The sequence below is a fragment of the Seriola lalandi genome, unplaced genomic scaffold, assembly GCF_002814215.2.
Source record: "Seriola lalandi dorsalis isolate HSWRI2012SDOR001 ecotype SW California unplaced genomic scaffold, Sedor1 jcf7180002053842, whole genome shotgun sequence".
Taxonomy (NCBI): Eukaryota; Metazoa; Chordata; class Actinopteri; order Carangiformes; family Carangidae; genus Seriola; species Seriola lalandi.
The window spans coordinates 28,475-49,370 of NW_019524395.1; the positions used below are offsets into that span (position 1 = coordinate 28,475).

Below are 20,896 nucleotides of genomic sequence, written 5' to 3' on the forward strand. Positions count from 1 at the left end.
TAAACTGTAAAATACCCTGCTTTCATTACATAGCTTTTTCACAAGTGCTCATATATATATATATATATATATACGTATATATATCGATATCAGAATTTTTTTTACTCCATAATATCGGCATTGGCACCGGCCCCAGAAATCCAATATCGGTCGGGCTCTAGAATTCACAGCTACCTGTCTGTGCGGCCGGACATCAGCGAGGGCCGGATACTCCCACATTCTTGTTCCTGTTCATCGTATAAGACGGTGGATTGTTCTCATGTCGGGACTCTCACTTTGTGGGGGCTGGTTATCTGCCAATGAATGCTGGGCCCATTTGCAAATGTTATATTTGAATAAAACCCACAAAGACGAAGAGTGTTTGTCTTTGTTGGCGTGTTAATACTCTGTCACAGATAAATGTAAATTATAAATAAGATTAATTTTCTGAGGTCTATGATTATAAATAATCTTTCCAAGTGGATGTATTCCACACATTCACTATCCGTCTCTTCCATCCAAGCTGCTCCGACCCATCCAGGTACATCCTTATAAAACAGCGGAGACCAGGTTGTCGTTACACTGACTTTAAGGTTTGGGGATCTGCTATTGCTTGTGGGCTTGTTGTTGGTGGAGGGACATTCAGCCGCTGAAGGAGCTGGAGCGCCCTCTGCTGGTGGATTAATGATGCTGCGTGCACATCCTGTGCAGTGACCTGGTTTTTGTTACACGGTTCGACGAGCCTGATGGATTTAGAGATTATCTTAGCTCAGTGTTTCTCACCACACAATCATTAAAAATGCTCTCTCCATCCTTTGTCCTGCATCTATTGTCCAGATGTGTCACGGTCTCTTGCAGGCTGTTTCAGACTGTAAAGCTTTGTACGGCTGCTGTGGTCTCAGTTTGTTTCATTGCGTTTACATCTCTTAAAACATCCGGCTGGTCGCTTTCTGCACGTCCTGTTAGGATTCCTACACATGCTTCACGATCTGATGTTAATTACCGGAGTAACTCGTCTGTCGCTTCCTCCTCTCCCGGCAGCCTGTTCTCCACTATAACTGGTTCTCTGATTGTCTCCACCTCATGTTGCTCAGCTGATAAATGCTAATTTCCCGTGTTTTTAAAATCCTTGTGACTCATTATTGATCTTCACTTCTCTTTTCTGTCATACAAAACTATTGGCATCAAATTATCAAGGGTGGGACACTTTTAGAAACGCGCTGGAAAAACTGCTTTTATTGTGAAACTACACTCACTGCTCACGTAGGAGCCATGAAGGACTGGAGGACTGGATTTTGTGGGTTATATTTTGGGTGGTTCATATATAGTTATTCATCACTATGTTTGTGAGATCACTGATTATGGACAGTTGGGTCACATGGATATAAGTGGCTGATTTCAGCTCTTGTTGGCCTGTGTGGGTGAGGTGGAGAGGGGGTGGGTGGGTCGCTGTATTTTTTGTTGACTGCCACTTTCTTTTTGATCGCTGTGGTTATTTTGATCATAAGTTTGTGCACGATATAATTAGTTGATCTTTTTGTTAATAAAGGCAGCGTGTCAGACAGATGACACCAGGCCCGACCTCAGCCGCTCAGCGACTTTCAGTTTGTTTCCTGAAGTCGACTCGTTAGAGGTCATTTATAAAAGTTAGAGGAAACATTTCTAAACATGCAAAATGACAGCAGCTTCACACTGAGGAGGAGGAGGAGGAGGAGGAGGAGGAGGAGGAGGAGGAAGAGAGTTTGTACTTACAACAGGTAGCAGCAGACGGCTGTGAGGATGAGACTGGTGACGATCACACTGTCGAAGAGGACAGAGTCGGTCAGTCACACACCTGACATGACAACGTTCTGAGATCTTAAATACTTACATTTTTTACCTTCTGATTTTGAGTTCTTAAACAAATATCATCACATTATCATCATTATTGTTTTAGTGTTCATGTCCCACACCCAATTTAAAATAGAAATGCACCATATTTTCTGAGCTTATAGCAGAGTTTGGCAACATTACGACACACACCATTTGTCAACTGTCAAACCGTTTATCTCTTATAATAATATGGTTAGTAACTAATATGAGTTTATGCTGGTTGGATGAGACAACTGTGGAACCGCTCCATGGAAATATTGTTTTCCAACAAATGTTTCATTAATATGATGAAGTACCATGATTTTTCAGACAGACTGACTCACAGTTCCAGTTGTTTATCACAACACCTATAAACTCAGTGGCCACTTTATTAGGTACACCTGAACAATCTAATGCAAACCACTACAACTGCCACAAAAGTCTACTTTTATGATGCATATAATGTTCAGTTTCTTGCATTGAAATGTTTACCTGCAAACTATAAAGAAACTTCAGTCATTAAAGTTGAATGCAGTGAGTGTCACACAGATCAGACTCACTTACAGGCTGAGAAACTTACCTGTATCTCATAACTGCTCTACCTGAGTCCTGTTAAAGTATATTTCTGGTTAAACAGCTGAATAAATCCACAGTTATATTGATGCCTGACTGCAGAGCCGGTGGACCACTGTGTCTGCTCCAGCATCACTTATTGTTCCCATTTTCCAACATTACAACGCAACACTAACACGGTGCAGAACGACTTTTATTTTCCTTCTTTCTTCATGTTGTTTTAACCCTTTAACCTTACAGATACAGAGTGGAGGGAGGGATGGATGGAGGGATGGAGGGATGAGATGCTGAGATGGACGCAGGGTGACGCGCACAGGGCCTCCATCACATGAGCAGGAGCACGCTCGTGTATTTATATTGATACTATGCAGCTGAATATGGATTAAACGCTGATTTTAAATAATAAAAATATGAACTAATATCTGGATGCAAATGTTCGTGTATAAAATGAAAGATAAGGCTAAAAAAAAACCCGCCGTTAATTGCAGCCAATTAACGGTAGCTGGACCACCTACCCCTGGTTGGGTCCTTTCGGCACCAAAAACGGGGCCACGACCCCCACCAGCCCCCATAGCGTGGTGAAGCAGATCATCGGCAGGGCGAGGGAGTGAGACACCATGGCTCCGGTTCACACACAACCGCAGATACGGAGGAATTAATCTCAGTTTGTCCTCTCGGAGATAAAACGCATCAATGGCCGCTGAACCAGCCCGTCGCTTCCGCTATGTCCCCGCCCACGCTAAGCCGACGTGGCATGTGATTGGTCCAGGCCCGTGAGATAGCGGCGTCTGATTGGTGTAGCCAGCTGCCGTTCAGTATTACAGCGGGAGGGATTGGACGGGTGTCTGTGCCAGCAGACTGCAGGCAAATGTCCGACCAAATACATTGATCCTGCATTTTCTGATCAACTGTGATTTTACTTACTACAATCAAATATGTATTTTTATTTCCAAATTAAATTTTTTCTCATAATTTTAAACCAGATAATTGTTTGTTTTTAGCGGTAATTACATTCACCCATATCATATTTACAAACAAACAATAAAAGACTAAACATTTAACAAATAATAACATTTTTATATGTATAATATATGTATCAGCACCATTAATATTACTGACCATTGTCAATACTTGATCATTCGCACACCTACTGTAAATCTAACACACCCATTTATCAGTTGTATTAGTTGTAGCTGTGTTACTGTGACAGAGGCATCAGGAATTGATTACACCAGTAGTATTAGCTAACCAACCTGTTAGCACCATATTGCATTTTTGTGTGATTACCACAACCATTTAGTGTGAATATCAATATGTTTTGACTACATTACCAATATAACCAAGGCTTTATTGTTACAAGCTTTAATTACTTATGATCTTAATCTTACTTTCTCCTCTTAGTGTGTTGTGAGAGTGGTGCTACAAGCCTTATATATAGCATTTTTAATTCATGCAAACTACAGTTCACGTGCAATATATGAGAAATACAACCGAAAATACTAATTTAAGATATTTCAGTTATGTGTGGGTATCATTGCCACAGGCTGCCAGTGTAGTATCCTGCATCTCTGTACTCACAGCACACAACGATGCAACTACAACCACAGAACCCACATCCTTTAAAGTATATATTGTAGCTGCTACCAGGTTTGCATGAAAATGAAAATGGATGTTCATGCATCATTATTTCTACTTTCTGATTAGATTCCAAACACATTGTCTGTCTCTAATGAATTTCCACCACATCTTTTGCTTATTTGATTTGCTTTCAAAGCTATGACGCTCATGTGCATCATAAATTCTATCAGTACTTTACTCCCACTTAATTCTTACTCTATTCTGTTTAAATTGGTTTTACTATACGGTGGTGAACGGAGAAGGATGTCAACCTTGTTGGCTTGGTTGCATTCACATATAGAGAGCTTTGTGAATTTACTTTTTGGGGACCCTTTATTGTGTAACTGACAGCTTGATATGACATGAAAATCATCCCAATTTTGGCAACATGAAGTCTTAAGTGCTAAATTGTAAAAGCTTCTGAATGTAGAAAGCTCGGAGAGCTTTGTGCTGTATGTCAGACTCAGTCGTTCATTTTCAATTTTGCATTCAAGACCACAGGTGTATTCAACACATGTAATACAGCAGTTGTTTATGTTGCATTAAACTAGATTGTTTTTGGACCATCCAAAACTGAAACTGCAGCACTTATTCAAAATACAATACAGAAGAAAACAACGTCACAGTCTGTTCATACCAATGTGGATATAATCCTTAACACCACATACAAACTAACCTGCACCCCACAGTACAATATTCAGGGCAGTGGATAGAGGTGTCAGTATACAGTTGTTGCAGTGTCAGGGTTTCATCGATTCACACAATTATTCATTCCATCCATACCAGACAACTGCTTTCCAGTTTTAAGTGTGTTAGCATGCCAGGAAATACCAGATGGCTTACAGTTTGTTGTTCTCAGAATATTTCTCATTTCTTGGCAAGACGAGTCGGTTTGCCCCTCATGGGAAAATAGGCACAAAGTTCTGAAACTGCTAAACTGACTTTATAAGCATTTTGGATTTCTACAAGAATTTCCTTGAAATAAAAAGATTGGATAGTTTATATTTCTTTTTTAATTGTATGCTTCCATGTAGACATTTCTAACATTTTTGCATGTGGCTCACCTGCCCTTGCTGGCTTGAATTTGTATGAGGAAGCAGATGGAAGTGGAATGAAGTGATGGGGGAAAAGGAAAAGGCCTGTAGAATGCAAACTGGTGACTGAGCTGCATTACTACATGCAAAGCCTAAGCCAAACTGCATTGCTTTATGAATGACATGCAATAGCCTATGCCTGAAACTTGAACTGAGATTAAAGAAAATATATGAAGGTTGTAAAAAAAAAAAAAAAGCAAAATCAAAATATTACTTTTTGTGAACTTTTTAAAATTGAATTTTTTTTTGCTGGAAAGTAAGAATGTGTAGGAAGACTAAATGACACTGGGTTTAAAAGTTTCTGTCTCAGTAACTTCCATCATAGTTAAAATACATTGATTAGTTTTATAGCTGGAGCTAAACTGTATAATGATTAATGGATGGTGTGTGTGTGTGTGTGTGTGTGTGTGTGTGTGTTTGTGCGCAAGTCAAATTAGCTGATCTAAATCAGTTGTGTGTGGCCAGCTGCTACTGGTTGCCATAGTGACGGTAACTGCTTCTTACACCTGGTTAAAAACAGGCATCAGCGGTGAGACACACCTCTCAAACTCTGCCTTGTCAATCAAAGGCGATTATCTCCAATCACCTGCTTTTGAGCTTTTAATTCTTTACGGATGCCGCCGGAAGTCATCTTCAAATTCTGCCCGTCATTGTTTTATTGTTGAAAGCTACGACCGGAAGTGACTTTTGTCTCAACGGCGGTTAGCTTCGACAGCGGTGACTGGACAGGCGGAGCGGAGGGGGGGATCACCGATATTTCACATGAACCGGTAGCTTCACCGGCGAAGTGTCACCGCTAAATGAAGACCGAGAAAGTGTCGTGTCTTACGGGCGTAACAGTTTAAGTTTTTATTGCGAGTGTTGTTCCGATAATGCTGGGCGGTAAAACCTGATGAAGTTCACCAGAGATATCTGCCGGCTGCTGGGCTTAGGAGGCGGTGAGTAAACCCGCCACTGAGCCGTTAACAACTTCTGTAAAGTGGAGTTTAGCTGTGATTTGTGATGCTATCTCAAAGCCACTGTCTCTCAGGATGAGTTAGCAATGATAACCCGTGTTGAACCGTTAAATTTGATACAACAGCCCATAAATAGCGTTTGAGAAATGGGTAAAAGTATTTAAAAATGGCCAACACAGGCTACAGTATGTGGTGTACAGTAGCTATACACTGAAGTTAAATGGAAATATTCAATGTTGTGGACACTAACTTTTCTTTTGCTAACAACTGAATACTGACAGAATTAACTTTCAAAGTTTTATTTTTAGGTTTGTTGTTTTTATGGTTTGCTTGTTTTTCCTGTGTAAGTGGCATTTTATTTAAAGGATAGAGAGAGGAGAGAAAGCTGTGTGTTTGAATGTCAAGCACCCATATTTCTGTTTCAGCCTTTGTTTATGAAGAGACAGTGAATGTATGTTTGAACTGTAACATACAGTATTTCACAGGTTGTATGAGTCTGGTAGGTTGAATTGCTTTGAGTCCAGTAAAGCAAATTTCTAGAGAAAAAGGGGGATTTTTTTGGAACAATTCACAAAGAGGCCAATTATACATGGTGAAACACACAAGTAAACATGCCTGACAGTGAATTTATTATGCCTGTTGTTGGGCTCAGAAATTGCATGTAAGGAACGCCAGAGTCTGTTAGATGCAAGTTATTACCAGTGTTGTGTTGAAGTCTTTTTCCTCTGTTACCCGCCCTTATGTCACATTCATAGGGATTCACAAAAGATCAATATTAGATACAGCTTCTTTGTCAATATCATTATAAAATTCAGTGTTACATTAAATCACACTGGATCGTCGAGTCAGTTTGTAGTGCCATCGTATCTAACCCCAACCGGCCATCTTGTGCCATGCTTACCATAACCCAACTTTTACCCAAACACCAACCACTCATCTCTGATGCCTAATAATAACAGAACATTAACCACACTAAAGCCCAAACTCCAAACATGGAGGGCAGTGCTACGGAATTCATTACTGGAAGTGGAAACAGACTTGAATAAAGGCCCTGTAGTTACTGAGGATGATTATGGAGGCGCTGGTAACTGTCTGCTTGCTTTACTGGACCCCTTTTAAGTTTAGTCATCCAATATCAAGAATGGCATGTAGAAAATCTGCCTCTTCTCCCAGCGCATTGCACTAATTCTGGACGCCATATGGTTCATATTTTAGCCTTTTATTCTGCAGCATTTTTAGCTTTGGATCTGCTGTTATTGTGGTTTGTATTTTATTGTGTGTCACTTATTACAAATTCATTTGAGTTCATTTATGTTTCTGATCATCATGCCAAATTCATCTGGCAGCATGTAATAAACCTAACTCAAATATTTGACTGGCAAATGAGTTGTGCAGTAACCATGCAAGAATGCACTGAAACTGGTTTGACGACAATTGCACCTTTTAAGTATCACCAGATCAAAAATAACTCTGGCATTCACGTAACAGAGGATACATTAAAGCTTCGATTGATATCTCAACCAAACCAACAGTTAATATTTCATAAACCTGCTTTGATACTGAAAAAACAGACTGAATATTACATTGTAAGAGGAACATGTTTCAGGAATAATCATTGACTGAAACCGTAACTATAAAGAGAAAAGAGTTGATATCTCACACTGCAAAGACTAAAACTATTTCCTGAGGGAATCCCTGGACTTATAAAAGTTACATCACTCAACCTGGTCCCATGATACAAGCGTAACGTCCTAAAATAAAAACATTGAACTTCGATTATGAAAAATACTGATTTGATACTGATACTGATACTGAGATTTAGCTGAAGGAGTCTCCAAAGATTAAATTTTACATTTTTCTTTTTGTAAACTGTCATTTGCATGCAGTTAATCTTTTCTCATGATGTGAAGAGACATAATCTTAAAACCTTCTGCTCATTCTGGCCAAATGTAAAACCCAAAAATACCTTTGTTTTCTACCTCGGATTATAAATCCGTTTTATTGCATCTTCAGTGCACAAGAAGTTTGTTGATTTCTCAAATGATCTAGAACACATACAATTTTATTTAACTTCAAATGACGAATATCTAGTAGTTGTGCAGTAAGCAGGGTAATGTACATGACAAAATTATCTTCAATGGACAACAGGAAAAAGGTTTTTATGTCTAATTCAGAGTCCATTGATCCGCCCTTGAACTTACTTACTAGTCGTCAGAAATCAGCAGCAATATTAGACTCAACCGAAGTGACTAATGACCTACATTATAACCTCCTTTAAAAACTGTAAAAAATCATCAGTCACATTTTGAGCTGTGTCGTTTATTTCTTCCAGACATAAATTAGGTTTATTTCAGTGTGAGTTCCCCACAGTGTTTGTCAGACCTCTCGTCCTTGGACGGTCTCACAAGCTCCTTTTTATCTCCTCACATTCCTTCATATGCCTCTTTTTTTTCCTAGTAAGAAACAGCTGATATTTAACATTTTATTCCACTAAGCATGAAAGTTAATTCTTTCATGGAAATTGTAGTTTGACAAAGTAATCTCAACTCAAGGTCTACTTGCTGGCTTCTTTTTTTTCCAGAGCTTTCAACTGCATCTTGTGGTTGTCACCATGACTCTGCAGAGTTTTAACAATGATGAAAGATGTGTTGCTTTATCTAAATCAGCTGCATTACAGTCACTGAATTGACTTGACTCAAGGCCTACTTACTAGATTTTTGTATAGCCTTTAACCAGGGGTCTTCATCATCACTTTCCATGAGCTGTAGAGTTTTAAAAACTTTTCGAAGTATGAAAGATGCGTGGCTTTATCTCAGTCAGCCACCATCACTGATTGGACAAAATAATCTGGACTCAAGGTCTTCTTACTATCTTTTTGAAGAGCTTTTACAGATCTTGTGTTCTTCATCATTACATTAGACAAGCTTTAGAGTTAAAAAAAAAACGTAGAGATGTGGAATATGTGTGGCTTTATCTCAGTCAGCTATGCGATATGATCACTGATTTCACAAAATGATAGACTCAAGGTCTACTTACTATGTTTTTCCAGAGCTTTCAGCCAAACACTTATTAAGACTGCTCTAGAAGAAGATAGTAAGAAGACCTTGAGTCGATGTGACTTTGTTAAATCAGGAAAAGAAAATGAACGTAGCACTGACTTAGAGAAACGTATCGTGGACATTTGCAGGTGTCAGGTGACCTCGTGTGATCTCACTGCAGCGGAGGATCCTAGTTGTTTGTCTTGTTCCTGCGTAGAACGAATATCTGCTGATGAGTCAGAGGAGAGCACCTCAGTCTCCACCAACGACTTTCATGTGTGTTGGTTTTGTTTTTATTTGTTTCTGTGTCTTGGGTGTGTGTGTGTGTGTCATTCATTCAGTGCACGGGCCAAGGGAGGGGCACATTCACCATGGACACTCATTAGCCTCGAGCTTCCTGTTCCTTGAAATGATTTGGCTAATGAGAGAGAGAGAGAGAGAGAGAGAGAGAGAGAGAGAGAGAGAGAGAGAGAGAGAGAGAGAGAGAGAGAGACCTTTGAATGTTAATGCTGCTGTAGTTTGTAATAACAATCAAATTACCTTTTTATTATTGTGGTTATTTTCAGGTCTTGTTTAAAGGTGTGCAGACTCACTCTGACCATATAAATTACAGGTGTATTCATTCTTATATGTAACTGTAGGAGTCTGACTTTGAGGCGGGTCCTCTATCAAATCTTCCATCACAGAATATGTAATTTTATATCACTAAATATTAATATAATTGTGATATTATTTTCTGGAAAATCAATTTAGAAATTGATAATAAATTAAATAACCAGACAGTAATGTCATAATGCAGTCAGCATTTTCCATAATAATAGGCTATTAAATTATTGTATGTGGCAATCATAATAATAATAATAATAACAATAATATTATGACTAAATATCCCACAGTTGATAAACTTACATGTTCTTACAGCATATTTTATGGTCCAGCCCTGGTCTGAGTTTTGAATTAAAGCTTATTTTGATTCATTCAGTCATAATGAAAGAATCTATCTCTTCTATTAACACATTACTGACGTAAACACAGCCTCAGAAAACATGTGGAAATTTGTCTCTGAAATATGACCCCACATATACTGAACATTTTCTTTCTTTTCCTAATCAATGCGCGGAGCCTTTACTGACCTAAAGTGAAGCGAGAACCAGGCCGGTGTCTGACACAGGACGGGATTTCCTGCAGTGATTTGTCGTGGGCGTGAGCCATGTTGGCAGAAACAAAGACCTTGTCCACTAACATAATAGAAAATGATGAAACTCTCATGTGATATTTTACAATAATATAATTATATTGGATTGAATTTGGCTGTTTTTTTAAAAAATTTTATTCTATTAACAAAATTGATCATAAGATGAGACGTGTAAGGATGTGGGTGTTTTACCACCTCAGCTAAATAGTTTGTTATCATAAACAAAAATTGTTTTAATAAAGAATTTGATCAGATTTTAGTCAGACGCCTCTTTGTGCTCTGAAGTGATCCCGTTTGCTGTTGTTGTCACGTCACTGTTGTTTCACATTAAAACCCTTCCAGCCGTTCAGGCGGCCGAACGCTTTCACTTTCCTGGAAGACTCGTATTATGAAACATCTACAGGAAGTGCTGAATTTCAGTAATGGCAGCAAACAGTAAACAGCGTGTGAGAACAGCACTTGTGTTGGAGAGATAAATTCAGAGTGGAGAGTGTTGCATGACTGTGGCCTCTGTTTCAGACCAGCCTTTGTTTGTTCTCACTCACCCTGCCTGCCACTATTTCAATAATAACTTTTTATTTGAGGACATAATTATCCTAAACACTGTATTTTTAGTGTCAACAATAGAGGATAGTGTTTAGTGTTTGATTTGACTTATTTCTACTGGCGTTATCCTGAACATTCAACTCTTAAAAATTCTGAATTCACTAAAAAAGTACAACGTATTCTCATCTTTTATTCTGCATGTACCGTAAACGGAAAGACAACAACTGAAAACCCTGATGCTGAGAATGGCATGTGTGTGTTAACATGGGTGTGTGTTTGAATAGGGGGAGGAAGCTGTCAAGGCCGCCCTGTAAGAACCGCTGCTGTTCCCCACAGGTGGTTTTCATATCAAACAGTGACACATGGTTTGTTACACACAGCTCATTCTGGACTATTTGCCCCCCCCCCTCTACATTTTTGTCGTTGAAATAAAACAGCAGACATAGAGCGCTACCTTTTAATAAATCCGACAGTATGTGGCACAGCTTAAGAAAACTGCGAGTCTGTGGACACTTTGCTGATTACACATGAGCTCACATGCACACAATGTTCCTCAGCGTGTGGAAACCTGGCTTGTTGTCTGTCGTAGTTGATTTGAGAGTTTCCATGGTGTTTAATCTGCTGAGTAAATATTACAAATCTAAGATGAATGAAAACCAGTAAGACCTCACTGAATCATGTCAGAATGAGTTTTCATCAGAGAGGTGTCTTTAAGGAAAGGCGTCATATGACAGCAGTCACATCTCACAAGCGGTTTTTCTTCTTCCCCCTCTGCTGAATCCCGTTGATGGCTGTGGGGCGGTCGGTATTCAAATCAAAACAATATGTGTTGGTAATTGTGATCAGAAATACATGTGGTATTTTTTTTATTTATTTTGTTTGGTTGTGGTGCACAGATTGGATTGTCTTGGTGCTGCGTGTATACATGTGTGTGACTGTCGGGAAGCAGTAACTTAGACTTTTTAACATTTATTCCTGCAGGAAAAAGGAAAGTTGAGTGAGATGTTTTTCTTAAAGTTGACAGACTGGATAGAAAGTGAATTCTCGACGTGACACATCTGCGTATGGATTTAGATTTTCTATAGATAGTGAGGCAAAGACTCAATGTTGTAAGCTGACAAGTTAATTTACATTTATCCAGAAGCTGTGGCTTGTAAAGCTGGAGTAAAATAACAGAATTAACAATCCACTGGACTGAAACTGTAGACCTGAAGAGGTTTCGTCACTCGTCTTCTTTAGTTCTGCTGACTAGTGGGGAGTCCCAGGTATTTAAAACTTACGCAGCTGCCGACGCCCCGATGACACATGAGGCTGTTTTCACGTTAAGGCCAGACAGTGTGTCACAAATCACAAACTTCCCTCAAGACGCTGTCAGCATTAATTTATATTCAGAGTTTGATGAAAACTCACTTCATTACCTGATGAGACTTCTTCTCAGGACTCCACAGGTGTGTGCAGTTAATTGTCATCGCTCTCATTTAGTGTTCGGCCTTTACGAAAGCAGTCGGACGTTTCGCCACTGGTTTGAAAGGACTCGTCAGTTCTAGCTGGCTAGTCGGGGGAGTCCCAGGCGTTTAAGTTCCTGTGGGGTCATTAACACCTTGAGGGTCGTTAAGGAGAGTCGTGTTAAGTTGTCCGGGGAGTGAGACCGCACAAGTGGCTGATAATTGGGGTCATATTAACGTCGGCTTCTTCAATTCCTCCTTCAAACCATCGACCCCTCGTCCTTCAGATGTCGGTGGACTGCTGAGTTTTTTGAGATTGAAGATCTGTTTTGTCACGTCTGTTCATTCACAAAAACGTAAACCGTCACAATTTTATTTATTATTTTAAAGTTTTATATATCCACATTCACACAGGCCGCCTTCATGTGAGTTCAGGAAGGCCGCTCTCCTCTGAAGAGCAATACCATACTGTAAAATAGTTGGTGGCGTCGTCTATAGGCTGTTCTCATGTTAGTGATTTTATGTTATGGGTGTATTTCAGTGACAAACCTGTATTTTGTCTTTGGCTAAATGTGGATTGTTGTTTTAAAACAGGCGTGTTACGTTACACCCTCACAAACATCCTTCCCTCTCTGGTTGTTTCTCCTGCTCACCTGCCTCAGCTCTCGCTGTGAGTCAGGTGGTGTTGTCGGTGTTAATGCCAAACAGATTCAGTTTCTGCTCGTTCCAGAAGCTCCTGAACAGACGCTCTACTGCTGGACAGAGTGTTTCTCCCATCGCCTCTCATCTGTCAACGTCTTGTGTTTGAATGAGGAAGACTGTGTTGGTCTGATACAAGTACACTGTCCTCCCTCCAAGAACTTTTGATGTCTCATTTATCCTGAAGATGCAGCCTGTTCGTCTGCACCAGCAGTTTCATAAAGGATATGAAACCTGTATCTTGCTGATGACAGATTTCACGCCGATTGCACGGCACCCTTCCATATGTTCCTCCACATATTTTGACCGTGATCATCGATATGATTGTTTTAGTATCAGAAACCAAAGATAGCTTATTAAGATTCATTAGCATTTGTATGTTTTCTGGTTTTTCTTCTTTTGGCGCAGAATTTCTGTCTCACTCCTATTGTGTTCTTACAATATATATATATATATATATATATATATTACAGTGTAATTTGCCATTGAATTACTTTGACACACAGCTGCAAATGACAACGTTTACACACAGTCTGTATTTGTCATTGTTGTTTCAAAACCAGAAAAATTTGGTCTTAACTCGCCTTCCCAGCTTAATATTTGTTTTGTATGAATTATATACACAGATTCAGCGCTGAACACTTAAATATCAGCCAAATGTATGCAGTAAGTTACATTACATAACTGTGTCTCATTTAATTATGCACCAGTAATAAATGTAGAAGAGCTTAGTAGTTAACATGAACAGAAAGTAAAAGTAAAACCAATGAAATACCTGAAGTAAAACATGTTCAGCACCAAATATAGAGACAAAAGCAAGTGAAGAAGAATTAGGGAGATTTCCCACCTTTATTTTCTCAGTAAGTTCAGTTCAAACTGGTGGTGAGAGATAACACTTACAACACATTTCACACATAATTCAAAAGGTTTGCTTGACACCAGAAGGAAACAGTTAAGTAAAGGCTTGGCTTCATGTCAGGGAGGTCTTGGATGGAGAAGGCCTCGCTGGCCTCAAGGCTGAATTTCCACCTCATGAGATCAGGGAATTTCATAAAGGGGATTTTTGCAGCTGGCTGATAAGATAAGAGCCTTGCTGTCCAGTGTCCTCCCAGGCCTACCTCCAGACCTGAGACCTTGTTTCCTGACTGATCCTTTCATTGCTGTGAGGGCAGGAGAAAACATGTTTGTTTCCAGACTGCTCTGGAAGTGAGTGAGCGCAGCCTGTAGCCAGCCTCTGTGGCAGAAATCCAGTTTCACTTAATTAACTAAAAATGTGATTCCCATTGACTCAGCTTGAGTTTCTTCCTTCCTCTCTGCAGCACAAATTTATGATTAGTTTTCTCTCACTCCGCAAGAAATGACAAAAACTAAACATGTATCTGTGCATTGGAGAAATGTCATGTTTACATTCCCGGCTAATTAAAATGTTGCTTCCTTTGATTATAGTAAATCCTCGTAAATGTAAGTTTGTGAACATGTTCAGTTTCAGTCAGAGGATGATTCAGCCGCATTAAACTACAATGATCATTTTTCTGCTGGAAGAAAATGACATAAAACAAACGGATGTAGAGAAAGACAAACACTCGACAACAGGCTGCTGCTGATCTCAGTAGAAAAGTCTGGTAAAGGTTTCAGTTATTTAAATCTCTCGAGGCAGTTTGCATATTGTATTTTGTTTATTCAACTTGTGTCAGCCGTCTTATAAAACGATTTACGACTTGCTGATACTTGTGCATATTTTAATTACACGGATTCCTGCCAGCGTTTTGGCACAAATAGTCGAGCTGCCTTCATCATGATTGTCAGTTGTTTAAATAACATTTCCCATCAGAACTTCGATGGTGCTGCAACTCGTATTATTCCTCAGGCCGTGTTTAACACCCCCAGCCTGCCTCCTGCTTTAATCCTTATTATGTGGTTGAGCCGAAGTGGGTGGGGAAAAGGAAGTGGAATCATTTTTAATCAGCACTTACATCATGCTGAGTGTAAAAAACCCAAATATTTCTACAAAATAATTCATATGTCTACATCTACAGTTTGTAGTTAAACATAGTCAGATTTGCAGAATTCACTTGGATTCAGCGTAAGAAAAACTTAAAGATTTCTTTGTTGTCGATACTGAAATTGATATTTGACAGTTAAAAAATCTGATATTGATACATCGGCCAATATTCTTCTTTAACATAAACATTACAAATAAACAAACATTTTGATGAGCATCCATTAAACTTGGTTACTTAAATATCGTCCGACCAAGTTTTGTATTGTGAACAAGAAACTAGTTGGTGCCCTCTGCTGGTGAAATCATGTCATGGCAGTTCTGTTTGTGAATGATCTAAAACACATTTTTCACATTTCTGATGATTGATGAAGATTACTGGCTGATGCATTGATCGGCCAATGTATTGATTGGACTCTAATTGTAATGTAAAGAGGTTAGTGGCAGGGTTAGGCTCTGGCCTACGTCACTCTTCGTCCTGTAGCTGTCACTTGAAATGAGAAATGACCATCTGTTTTTGTCTCTTGTTGCTGGTTGGTGTGAGCGCATGGTAACTGATCTGCTTATGCAAAGTCGGCGCTCGTCAGCTGAGTGAAAATTTTACCACCAGCTAATTGATGTATGACGCAGCCGCTGGCAGCCGAGCTGGGTTTTTACCCCAGTGTCTGGTTGGTAGATAGAAATAAACTGAATTAATCTCAGTGGGGATAACATGGTTCAGCCGAGATGTAAACATGAGTGAGGGAGTTAAATATTTAAAATATGCTTCCAGGTAGCTGAGCACTATTTCTGTCCAGAGGCCCCTGGATATTTCTGGCATGGCAGCCTCTTAGTGTGGTATGAGGGGAGCAATGATTCCCGTTTCCAACACAAACACTTGCATGGAGCCACTTAAAACATGCACCAATACATCTCGTCCAATCAGACTGATACTACGTACTACTTGTTAACTTGCGACTTTTTTTTTGGACTAATTAATTAATTAAGACGCAGTGAAAAGATCTTTCAATTGATTCCTTTGTTCACGGCTTTGAAACTTCGGGGAAACATTAGAAAAACATTGTTCTGTGCTTAATGCAACATTTTCTAATTTTAGCAAATAATAAAATTTTTGTTTGACATAAATGAAATTAAATAAAATGTGCCAAAGGAAAAGACAAAGAAAAAGAAACCACCCAACAGCGTGCATTAGGTGTAAAAATGGTTTGTGTGTGTTTGTGTTCATTGTGTTGCTGGAGGACACTGGGGGCTGCCCACTCACTATTAGAAAGCATTGGATTTGAAATATACAAAACAATAACATGTCAGATCAGTCCATATCTTGCTGCCAAGTGGCAGGCGAGCTGGTGGGATGAGTTAAACATAGTTAGCATGTTGAACAGACAAAGATAAGATGGGTTTTCGTCATGTGGTTTTCTCCTCTAACAGTGATATGTATGAAACAGACTGATGTGACCACAGGCACAGTTTTTCAGTTCAAACAAATAAAGAGTGGAACCAGATGTTGGCATATTTATTGCCCTTTTAAGGTTTATGGAGCAGAGTCGACCGACGCTCGTCATGTTGCGTAAGCGATGCATTGTTGGACCTTCGTCATCACTGTTCATGCTGTTCCTACCGGCCTCTTGCTGATAATGCTGAATTTACTCTTGTGGGTCATTATGGTACATAAACCTGTTATTTTACTGCCTTTGTTTGGTAGTTTCTCAGATAAACTGCAGCCATGACGCTGAATGTTTTCATTCTTCAGAAACAGGAACCGAGACATCAGGCTAAATAAAGGATCACCCACTCACAAGCTGCCACACCATCACCTGTGTAGTTTTGCATGGGAAAGTGTCAGTCAGGCATTGCAAGTCCACACACACACACACACATTCACACACACACACACACACACACACACACACACACACTCAAGACAAACAGAAACAGAGAGAATCGTCTGTCTTTAAAGAGATGCATTCATTGATTCATTAAAAATATATTTGTGTGTGTGTGTGTGTGTGTGTGTGTGTGTGTGTGTGTGTGTGCGTGTGTGTGTGTGTAGATGGGCCAGGTGAGGATGAGATGGAGGCTCAGGACGGTGCTCCTGACCAAACAGACAAAAGAAAAGGCCAAGACTCATCACAGGTAGACTGAAAGATTAATATATAAAGTGGATCAGTGTGAACTCGGTTACAGAAATACTTTACTGGACATGTATGAACATAATCAGAAAAAAACACTTGCACTAAATGTACAATAAAAACTAAGATCAGAGTCTCGTCTCGTAAAGCTGAACACCAGATACTGACTGACTGTGTGTGTGTGTGTGTGTGTGTGTGTGTGTGTGTGTGTGTGTGTGTGATTACGTGCTGACCAGGTCATGCTGAACAATGAGGAAGGTCTGGATGATGAGGAGAAAGCACGGAGGAAAGCTGAGAGGAAGAGAGCAAAAAAGAAAGTGAGTAAAAAACAAAAAGTATAACTAAATAAAATAACAAAAAACGAAACAGAGCATTTAAGAAATATATTTAAAAACACAAATAATTCATTTCACCTGTAGCTGAGGTGCAGTGTGTTTTCTAAGGACAGGAATATTTAACATCACACAGAACAAACTGCAGTTCAGTAAAATGACATATAATCACACTTTAACATCCGCTGTAAAATAAATAATCAAATAAAAAAAACAAAACAAACTTAGTAACAAACTGAAAATGTAATGGTTGGTCTTTGTCGTCCATGTTGCGTCTTATGTCTTTTATTCTTCACGTTTATCTGTTACTGAAACAAACGTACCTGCCACGTTCCACACGTCACTGCACTCACTCGTTACCTGTCTTCCTTTTACCTCTCCATACATTTTACCACACCCCGCCCATCGCTGTTCCCACACCTGTCTCCTCACTGTCTGTGACACACCTGCGTCCGTACATGTGTCTGTACCATCCCACAGCCACCATGTCCATACTCTCCTTTCAGAGGCAGAAAGAACGGAAGAAGCTGGAGAGAGAGGAGAGGATGGAGGATGTTTTAGAGCAGGTGAGATCACAGAGAGTCTGAATGACAACTGTCTTTTTGTCCGCAGCTGCTGTTTCTCTCTATTTCTTCAACAAGTCTGGAAAGAGTTTATATGTTTATATATGTTAGCCTATACGTATCTGTACACACAGACCTGCACGTGTTTAAAAGTGGTCTGCTACATGTGTACTATAAAATTCAATAGTGATGCTTTTATTAAATTGTTTCACTGATTTCAGGTCATTTTCTAAAATTCCAGCAAAATGAAATGTTTTCATTAATTCACTTTTACATCAAGGTCACGTCCAGGTCTATTCGAGAATACGTGATTCCACTTAGGAACCAAATCCAGCTCCAGTTACTTTATGAGTAAGAATGTTAAATCTCACTCATTATCATTCATTCTGGTGGCTTTACACAACACCTCTCTAAACCCCAGTAAAAATATTTGACTTCCTGTTCTTAGGGGGTAATTTTTTTATTAATTAAAAAAAAAATTCCTCTTTTTTTTTAGATAAATACATAAATAATAATTAAAAAAAATAAATAAAATAAAATATATATATATATATATATTTTTTTTTTTAGGGTGTATTTTTTTATTAATTAAAAAAAATTACTTCTTTTTTTTTTTTTTTAATAAATAAATAAAAATAAAAAAAATTATTTTAGGGGGTAATTTTCTAATAGAGCTGCACAATTATATCTAAATCGCAATATGGCCAGAGGAATGTCCAAATTGCAGGGGCTCCAATGTTTTGATAAAGGTAAAATGTGTCAGACCATAAATGAAGCGCTGTGTTGCTACAGACAGATCTGACCTACAAATCATATTCAGATGTAAAGTGAACATGCTTGTTTGCTAAAACACCCAACAAAAATCACATCATCATTTTGAATTTTTTCACAACTGCATCGCAGTAAGATTTATATTTGCATATTGTTCCAGCCTTTTTTTCTAATGATGCTTTTAAACTTGCAACAGGAAGAAGAAGAAGAAGCGGCCAGAGCGGGGTCAGAGAGCAACAGTGAGGAGGAATTCAGAGTGGAGGAGAAATGGACCGAGGTTCGTCCCAGAAACAAATGCAGCCCTGAATCAGTCCCCGCCCTCGTGACCGGGGAGAACAAGAGCAAGTTACCTCACAGGACCTCAGAGGAGGTGGGTCGGAGCCAGGGCCGTTATATCACCCATTCCTTCAAAATAAAATGAACCATAAAACACAAAGTACCTGGAGACTAAGTATTAACGCAGCAGAGTGACCTGATGGCTTCATGAACAAGACATCGAGTCCTTCTCTGCTCACTCACTGTAAAGTCCACAAGTAATGAAATGTAATCGCTGTGGAACAGCAACTTAATCGGTCGTGGAAGTCGTTAAACAAATGGATCTAAACTGACATTTTCTTGCATCACATGCCACATTTTCCCTAATGCTGAGAGTTTACTCGAACCTAATTTGTAAGTCTGTTGAATGTCAGTAGGTCTTATAACTCTTAGTACTCTAAGGAAAGTGTCTGAACTCTGCCTTTACATACAAACACATGGGTTTTTAGCTCCTCACCAGACATGTTTTAAACTGTGTTAAAACATGATTTATCTCATAAAAAGTAAAAAAATAAATAAATAAAAACTGGGTGTTGAAGCACATCTACACTTCTGGATCAGGCCTTAAGCCCCGCCCACCAGCACCTGCTGGCTCCAGGTGGACAGGTGAAAGAGCAGAGAGGAAACATCAGAGAGACTCAGTCAGACCCAGACTCAGATGAGGAGTCTGTTGAGACCAGAACCAGAGACTAGCAGACGGATCAGAACCGTTAGCGTAGTTAGCATCTTTTATTTTGTGTATGTTGTTTATTAGCTTGTAACTGGCAGTGGCTGACACAGTTTTGGGTTTATTTAGCCCCGCCCCCCCCTGTCCCCACAAATTGACAGGATTGGTTCCTTAGGTTTGCGACGTATTTTCACACTATTACATCATAAACAGACGAGCTTATAAACAAAAATCACATGTTCTCACGAGTTTTGTTAAACTTTAGTTAAAATGGAAGAAAAAAAAAAAGTCCAGTTTCTTTCCTTTACAGGCATGAAGAGACGTGTCTGTACTCTTTACCATAATTTACCATCTCTTGTGTTCATACCAGTTAAGAACATGAATGAAGCTGAATGAAGCACACCACACTTTCCTTGGAAGAGGACCAACACCTCTGTCTTAAGGTATCTCGGTGCAGTTACCTCGTTGCACCTGCGTCTGATTGGCTCCCCAGCTCAAACCGACCAAACTAGAAAAGTTTACACTGCAGAGTTTCAATAAAGGGATCGGTATGAACACACACAATACAAACAACACCGTCTGAACTGTTTAAGACGATTCAAGGGAGCAGGGCCTTAGTTTGATGCTGGTTATAGAGGTTAAACATAAGGTCATAAAAGCAAAACTCTCAGCCACGACTGCAGTGTCCATGAGCAGGACACTGAGCTGCTACCAGCTCCAGCAACATTCAACCTATTTATTCTAATACGACACTTAACACACATGCAGCACACATAAAAACCGCAGCCCGGTGTTTTGGATCCAGCTCCCCCAGATGTGCTTCAGCACCTGGACGACTGATACAGACCTTCAGAGACGACCCGTACTGATTTACTCAACATCTAAATGTTGGTCTGTAGTTATCACATGCTGAGTCTGTTGTATTCAGTGTCCTGTGCTACTTGTGGGTGTTTCAGGAGCCGGAGTGGGACGTCAGCAGCGCGTTTGTGGCTAACGCTGCCAGCCACATCAAACTCAAGGGCCCGAAGAGCCGAACGGCACAGATCACCAGAGAGAACAAGGAGAACGAGGCCAGGAGCAACCAGGTACAATCACACAGGACTGAGAGTATGAAACCCGTTTTCTCC

General features: G+C 39.6%; 2 protein-coding genes across 2 annotated transcripts in view; one reads left to right on the forward strand and one right to left on the reverse strand.

Moving 5' to 3' along the window:
• Positions 1-3,120, reverse strand: part of atp6v0e2 (ATPase H+ transporting V0 subunit e2) — a 7,641-nt gene extending 4,521 nt beyond the window's left edge. The window contains exons 1-2 of the mRNA XM_023401963.2: positions 2,919-3,120; positions 1,732-1,779 (exon numbers count right to left, since the gene is read on the reverse strand). Of these exons, the coding sequence (XP_023257731.1) occupies positions 1,732-1,779; positions 2,919-3,022 (152 nt within the window). The 5' untranslated portion in view covers positions 3,023-3,120. The remainder of the gene's footprint in view (positions 1-1,731; positions 1,780-2,918) is intronic.
• A 2,696-nt stretch (positions 3,121-5,816) lies between these two features.
• Positions 5,817-20,896, forward strand: part of LOC111651894 (uncharacterized) — a 19,301-nt gene continuing 4,221 nt past the window's right edge. The window contains exons 1-6 of the mRNA XM_087172823.1: positions 5,817-6,052; positions 17,043-17,125; positions 17,358-17,438; positions 17,960-18,019; positions 18,984-19,157; positions 20,726-20,882. Coding sequence (XP_087028949.1) covers positions 6,007-6,052; positions 17,043-17,125; positions 17,358-17,438; positions 17,960-18,019; positions 18,984-19,157; positions 20,726-20,882 — 601 coding nt within the window. The 5' untranslated portion in view covers positions 5,817-6,006. The remainder of the gene's footprint in view (positions 6,053-17,042; positions 17,126-17,357; positions 17,439-17,959; positions 18,020-18,983; positions 19,158-20,725; positions 20,883-20,896) is intronic.